At 39.6% G+C, this 7,735-nt stretch overlaps 1 protein-coding gene across 3 annotated transcripts in view; it reads right to left on the bottom strand.

Moving 5' to 3' along the window:
• Positions 1 to 1,143: 1,143 nt before the first annotated feature.
• DNAJB4 (DnaJ heat shock protein family (Hsp40) member B4) overlaps positions 1,144 to 7,735 on the bottom strand; it is a 39,351-nt gene continuing 32,759 nt past the window's right edge. For all 3 annotated transcript variants that reach the window (XM_019501498.1, XM_019501497.1, XM_019501499.1), the window contains 2 exons: positions 5,401 to 5,975; positions 1,144 to 3,120 (listed from right to left, as the gene is read on the bottom strand). In XM_019501498.1, coding sequence (XP_019357043.1) covers positions 2,887 to 3,120; positions 5,401 to 5,975 — 809 coding nt within the window. In that variant the 3' untranslated portion in view covers positions 1,144 to 2,886. The remainder of the gene's footprint in view (positions 3,121 to 5,400; positions 5,976 to 7,735) is intronic.

Genomic DNA, 7,735 nt, shown 5'->3' with positions numbered 1-7,735 from the left:
TATGAAATGCAGAGATCTTGCAAGGCAGACACCCTGTGATGGAACAAATAACCAGGACAGAATAGAAAGCAGTTATGGTACAACTTTTCCCTAGCCTTCAATACTTTGAAGTTAGCTTCAGCTTTGATGCAGGAGGGTTTGATGCACTTGCCAGAATTCTTTTGGGATTGGAGGGGGAAGTTGCATTTTAGTATCTTCTACTATAACTCTGCACTATGGCACTGAGTGGAGTGTTCAGAAGTATCCCATTTACTTTCAATGACATAGATCTCTAATCACTGTAGAGGGGATAAAGGCTTAATTATTACCTCCCTGATGAACCCAGAACAACTGCCAAAGTAGTAAGGGTCATCCACTTGCTCCTACACTGCAGCTGTCCAAGCCCAACAATTTGGTGATGCAGACAGTTAACAGCAGCCCTGAACATGTGCCTCAGCACCACTCTCAGGGTTTCCCAAAACAGCAAACCCTAAAATGGCGGAGCACATTCTCTGAACTGTTCTAAGGCATAATCACTGTCCAGCTGTGGCTTAGGCATGCACAGAGTACAGGGCAGGCTTCTTTAGTATTAGTACCAGAGAGGCAGCACGTACAGGGCCCAAATCATTCAGGCCCAGCTTTTTAAAGGTTCTTTTGTGCCTGCCAACGTGAATAGGTTTTCAGTGACGTTTTCCAAGAGTACCGGATATTTAGTTGCATAGTTAGACACCTAAGTATGTTCTGAACTGTGGCCTTTATGCATGTTTAAAATTTGCATTAGTAGTGGGAAGGCTTTCCAATTTCTTTTTGATCCTGCTAAACTATTGGCTTCATCAAATATTTTGTCTGACTGCATGAGAAAGCATTCCTGCTTCACTTCAAGAAAAGATTGTTAGTTTTTCTTACTACTTGAAAGTCTAACTCCATATTCAGAAAAGATAAATAAGATCATTTGGTTTGTGCCAGTAGTAGCCCACACTGTACTATATAATAATCTTAATTTAGCTTTGCTACTCTTAAGTAAATTAATATTAAACATTCCCCGTTGCTCAAAATACTGCAATTACTTTTACAAGTAACCAAGACTTCCAAGTATTCACCCTTATTTGCTCTCCATATTACACACATTATAATAGCAAATAAACAAACAGACAAAAAAGGAAGTTAAAAAGTTTACATTTTTTTTAATTAAAAAACATATTAGAAATGCAATACAGAACATACTGAAACAGGGAGTCTTTTAAACGCATAAACACAATATATAACATTAACAATATGCGTAAGCATTAAGCAGCAACTTTTTCCCCTTTGTGGTACCACTCCAGCTACTGTTCTGGTTCTGTGTTCGTTTAGGACTGCACATGAATATGACTTATTCTATTTATGGCGTAAACACTGTTTGAAAGAGAATCTGCATTTGGAGAATTGACTCAAGCACAGGGGATTTCTAGAAGTATGTCACTGGAATTCTTTCTGAACTAGTTCTCATTACAAGGTGTTACAACTAAATTAATCCCAACTCACATATAGTCCACTTTCTACAGAAAATCTTTCATACGAAGATGTTAAACACCCTTTTATATCTTACAGTTACCCAGAAGAGCAGGCAACTAGTAAATTTCCACAGGTAAAAGAATGATAGAAAATAATATTTTCTTCTTATAAAGAAAAAGAACTCTTCCCTAAAGAATAGTGTTAAAGCACTATAGCACATTTTTAGATTTAAAATAATGAAAACAGGCAATATTATCACTAAATCCATGTTACTACCAAGGGAACCAGCCCTATTGCAGTGTTATAAAACTAGACTTAATAACTGAGGGCTTTCTGCTTCGCTTCCATATTTTTTTAAGCCAAGGGGCTAGAAACTTGTATTTCTATGCACAATAGATGATCCAATCTCTCTGAAGTTGTGAAAAGACTTCCATTGGTTTAAATAAGCTTTGGATCAGGCACCAAGTTTCCTCAAAAATGTTCAGCTTGGAGCTGAGTCTCTTGTATTGTCTCTTTTTCTATGACTGGTGAAGGGTTCATCCCTTGAAACCTAGATGTCAAGATCTGCATGATCTTGGCATGCTATTTTGGCCAATTGCCTTTATGTTCTTCAACATCTCTCTCTACAGTGAGCACATGGCTTCCTTTATAGCCAAATTATCATGCCATCTCTACTGATTCCTGGTTTCAGATTCATCTGCAGAGAGCCCTAGTGCTGTATAGTAAGAACTCCTGAGTGGACTGAAAAATCTGCCTGGACCCAACAGGAACATCCCAGAAAATGGCTGAACCTCTACTTCTTTCTCAAGCCATGTGCCCTCCCTTAATCCTGTTGGGCATTCCCAAAAATCTGGCTGTGGCAGCAAGAATGTTTGGGAGCTTCAAGCGGATTTTCAAAGTCTCCGTTTTATGTAGTGGAAGGTAGCATGCGCATCTGCATATCTAATGGTGTCTTATGTTTTACCTTCTTTTTAAACATTGGTGCATATTATGTGCGTTTTTACTGTGAATTCTGATTTCCAGCATTACTGGGTCAAGTCATGTAGCTATTCTAGAAATACATGAAGTAAAGTACTTGAGCACCCAAGTACTTAATGAGAAATATATGCACTGACTTTGCAAAATGGTTACATTTTACATTAGCAAAATACTGGCAAAACTTTATGATTAGGAAGATCTAAATAAAATGCAGTGAGTGGTTTTCCCTGGAAGTTTTACTGCAGGAGTCACTTACATGACCTGTATTTATTTAATCCAGGTCTTCTCATGCAGCATTACAGTGCTCCCTCCCCCCATCCCACAAAAGAAAATGAATATGCCACAAATTATTACAGATTGCACTTTTACAGCATGAACTTGCCAGTCTTCTATATTTTCAGTGTCCTGAATAAACAGTGTTCACAGTCCTTTCCTTTATGAAACAGGGAGATTTCTCCTGAGTACTTCTTTTGATGCTGCAGATATGTTATCTGGAAAAAGAACTTCAAATTCTATAATTAAGTCACCACGCTGATCAGGATTTTTGGGAAATGGTAATCCATATCCTATAATTCGCCTTCTCATACCAGGCTTTACAACTTCATTTATTGTCATAGGTATGGTTCTGCCTTCTATTGTTGGAACATTAATTGAACTGCCACATAAAGCCTAAAAAAGAAAAATAGTAATATTTTGAAAAAAAACTGAATTGTGACATTAAGATGGAGTCAAATTTGATACTGTGAATACATAAAATATTCTGCACTGAGCATCACTGAAAGGACAAGTGACACAAATGAAAAGCAATAGCTACATTTCTCCCTTTAAAAGGCATGGATAATTTCATTTCTGATGTGTCCTTAATATCAAGATAGTTATCAATGTTGTGAAAATATTGTTAGCGTAGCTCCTGCTTCCATGACTTCCATATTGTTTATTCCCAACACCCTAAACAATATTAGATAATACAGGGAGGGGGTACAGGCAGAATGAACATACTGTATACTCTATTTTGTTCATGAATCTCTACTTGATGACAAGCATCTCAGCTTTTGTTTGAAATTCAGAGTCTTGCTCAAGTTACATAGAGTACATATTTATTTTAAGACTCCTGCAACACCCTTGTTTGCTCAACCTTTTTTATTATAGGAACAGTGCTCAATATTAACACTGTGTTTACCAGGGCTTATACAACTTGACCGTCTCCTTTTCAATGCAAGGACTAAAATAAAGCCGCGGATTCACGTTCCTGGTACAAATCAAGACATAATTCTTTGGGCAAAAAAATAAAAAAAATAAGCCTACTAAAGAAACACTGCTGTTTCATAGTTTCTAGGGTTGGAAGGGACCTGAGCAGATCATGGAGTCCAACCCCCTGCCATGGCAGGAAAGAGTACTGGGGTCAAACGACCCCAGCAAGGTGTACATCTAGCCTCCTCTTAAAGACCCCTAGGATAGAAGCCAGCACCACTTCTCTTGGAAGTTGGTTCCTGATCCTAGCTGCCCTGACAGTGAAGTAGCGCCTCCTGATATCTAGCCTAAATCTACCCTCTGCCCGCTTGTGACTGTTATTTCTAGTCACTCCTGGTAGTGCTCAGGGGAACAGGGGCTTCCCGAATGCCTGCTGATCCCCTCTGACTAGTTTGTAACAGGCCACTAAATCCCCCCTCAGCCTTCTCTTGTGGAGACTGAACAGGTTCAGGTTCCGTAGCCTCTCCTCGTAGGGCCTGCCCTGCTGCCCCCTGCTGTGGCCCTCCTTTGGACCCTCTCCATGTTGTCCACATCCCTCTTGAAGTGCGGCACTCAGAACTGGACGCAGTACTCCAGCTGCGGCCTGACCAGTGCCGCATAGAGGGGGAGTATCACCTCCTTGGACCTGCCTGAGATGCATCTGTGGATGCATGACAAGGTGCGGTTGGCCTTCCTAACTGCATCCCCACACTATACATTAACAATATACATCCCACATTACTCCATTTTACCCTTGGTCCCTACCATTAATCATCATAACTTTTGGCCCAAGGCTTTGCTTTTTATGACTCACATGATTCTGTGTATGTAATTTGGCTAACAAAATATTATTTTGGACTCAGTGGCCAAGTTGTATACATTCTTATTTATAAAGCAACCACATTTCTCATACTCATATTAAAAACTGGCTTTTCCTTATATTAGGTGTTCATTTCTCAAAATGAGGCCTTGTGCTGGGAACCCAGAATATGAGCAAACTGTAATAATATTCAGAATAAACGCATATGTTCTTACTTTACACTATAATTATTTTAATACAGACCAGTATCTATTAAGAAAAGAAATATCCTGACAAAATACCTTTAAGAGCTTTCCTTACCTTTACTTTTGATAGCAAACATTTATTTCTTTTTGGTATTGCATAAAAATACACAAACAAACCATAATATTTAAAGTATAACAGTTTTGTTGTCATATATACCTTTTCAGCACCTGTTCATAATGATTTATCCTCATGAAATCTCTTTGTGCATTGTAAAAGCACAATGAAATAATGCATGACATGAAAAGAAAGACATTTAACAAATTTTGCTAAATTTAACTCCAATGGCAAGCTGTGAAAAATGTTTTAGAGTGAATTACAGATGCCTCCTTCTCTTCATGCTAGAGAAGCAGGGATACCATGTTACATCCAAATACTTCTTTTGGCAACATTTGTTGCTACTTCATCCTAATTTGCAATAAGTACCAAAGGAAGTTAGGAAATAAAGAAAAGTGCTGCTATACTTCCCCCTCCTCCTTACTTTCCAGCAAAGTAGCTAGTGATTCTGGCATGCCATAATGACCTATAGTTTTAATTTGACTTTGACTGTATTAGTTATAGAATTGCACCACTAGCCTATAATACTTTGTCCTCAACAGCATAGCCACAGTACTATGCCAAGGCAATTTGTTTTTACATTTCAAACGAAAACTTACCTCTCGTAAGCTGATCTTAACAGGGTAGATAATATTTGACCCATCCCTCTTGAAGTGCGAGTGAGGTTTATCTTTAATGACAAAAACAATGTCAGCTGGGATTGTGCTGGGTGTTTCATCACCTTCTTTTGGGAAAGTGATTTTAGTACCTTCTTTCCACCCTCTCTTGATCTCTATAGTGAGAATTTTGTCCTCTGTTCGGACACTTCTGCCATCTGGGTTAAGCCTTTTTCGGGAAATCCTCATTCTTTTGGTGCACCCATGATATATCTCTTCCAGTGATACTTTAAGTTCATGGATAACAGGAGGATCTTGTTTGCGACGGAGTTGGCTACCAACTGTATTCCTTTCTCTTGGAAATCCATTCATGCTAAAACTGGTGAAGGATCCAAATGGATCACCATCCACTTCCATGTCTTCAGTGTCTCTTCCACCAGGCATTCTTCTACCAAAGAAAATCTCAAAAGGATTTGTACCACCAAAAAACGCTGCAAACGTAGCATGTGGGTCACCATGGAAGGAGTACCGAAAGGTGCCACCTTGTCCATCAGGTCCTCCAGCACCTCCTTTCAAACCTAATCAGGGCACATACACAAAATTAGGAAAGCCCATATTAATAAAGTTATCAGAATGGAAAACACAGTATTTATGATTCATGAAATCAAAAATGCTGTTAACAGTTGTTCAAAGGAAGGAATTCTTAAAAGGGTTCCCTTTATTTATCATAGATTGTACAAATGTACAATCTTAAGTACATCTTGTACATCTTAAGTAACCTATAGCTATTTTGAAGTTTTAGACTGATTTCCAGTCACTCAGTTAGAAAGTGCCCTGTCATTGCCATATCTACTTATTACTGGGCCACTCACTCTTGGATTTTATCATCTTAGACTGAAAGTAAAATGTGTGCATGATCATAATGATGATATTCCAACGTCTTTTTTGTCACCAGTGTTCTGATCAGTGGGAGCAGGCTTAGACCCTATACCCTTGAAAAACATCTGTAGGTACTGAATGTACCCACTGACATGCTTCAAACAGACTAAGACAATTTTTGTGTTTTTTTTTTCAGAATCAGTAGGACTACATAGGGTGCCAAGCAGATGAAGAAAGTTAAGTGTGCTGTTTTAGTAAAGTACCATAGATCAGCCAACCAGCTTTGGAAGACACAATAATCTAAATGAACAACAGGAAACATACACCCCTCATCTACTACCTCAGACTTCATAAAGTCTTTCTTGCAAAGTAATAGAAAATACTTGGTTTTCTTGCATTTGGAGTTTGATATCTCACTTGAGGAAATATTTTGGGAAGTGCAGCATGTGAAAACAGATACAAGTTTTTATGAAAAAGGTTTTCAATTTTTTTGTCAAAAACTGAAAGCTTGCAAAGAAGAATTGGAGTTGATTTAATAATGATAAGAGAGATCAGAGTTACCCAAAGAACTTTGTCTACCCCAGAAAATCTACATTTGTACACTGCAAAATAGCCAATATTGTGGATACCACGGGAGGGCCTTCCTACGCCTGTTTTTCCAGTGCTTAAGCCAGTATATGTAGCCCTATAACTGCTTGGCCAATGCACAATAGGGCTGTACGAAGCTTTGGTGGAGATTCTGTCCGATTTGGTGGCCAAATCTCCAAATCTGAATCGAATCAGGAGATCCTTTAATGTCTCTGAGATTCGGCGATTCGGACACAGACACAGTTTTAAATGTGTTTTCTACATACCTCAAGGTATGTGAATGCTGTGATGCTGGGGCAAATGGAGTGTCCCACAGGAGCGCGGGGGGCTCCCCAGCACATTCAGCAGCAGACTCATAAGTGGACCAGAAGAACTTCCAGTCCATTTCTGGTTCTGCTGGAAGCTCCCCTGTACTCTTCCCCAGCTTGGCGACTGGTGCCTCCTGGGTCTGGGGGGTACCTAGGGTCTCCCCACGGCCAATCACTGAGCCAGAGGGGGTGCAGGGGGGCCCCTTGTGCTTTCCCCAGCGGACCCAGAAGTACTTCCGGTCCACTTCTGAGTTTGCTGTCAAGCACACGGCCCGCCCCCCCCAATGCTCCTTCTGCCCCACCATTGCAGTGTTCACGAGCTGTGACTGGTACCTTGAGATATGTAGAAAAAAACATTTAAAGCTGTGTTTATGGCTGAACTGCTGATTCTCTGAATCAGCATCGAATATTCATATGCGGATTCAGCCAAATTGAATCAGGACAGTGATCCAAATCAACTAATTGAATCACTGCCCCTGATTTGAGCCGAATCCAAATTGAATACAGCCCATTTTATACACCCCCAGTGCAGTGTCTACTGAATATGCTCAGTATACATATGC

Source organism: Gavialis gangeticus, unplaced genomic scaffold (assembly GCF_001723915.1).
Source record: "Gavialis gangeticus isolate Ggan-Ray unplaced genomic scaffold, GavGan_comp1, whole genome shotgun sequence".
NCBI lineage: Eukaryota > Metazoa > Chordata > Crocodylia > Gavialidae > Gavialis > Gavialis gangeticus.
This window is presented reverse-complemented; position numbering and strand designations above follow the sequence as displayed.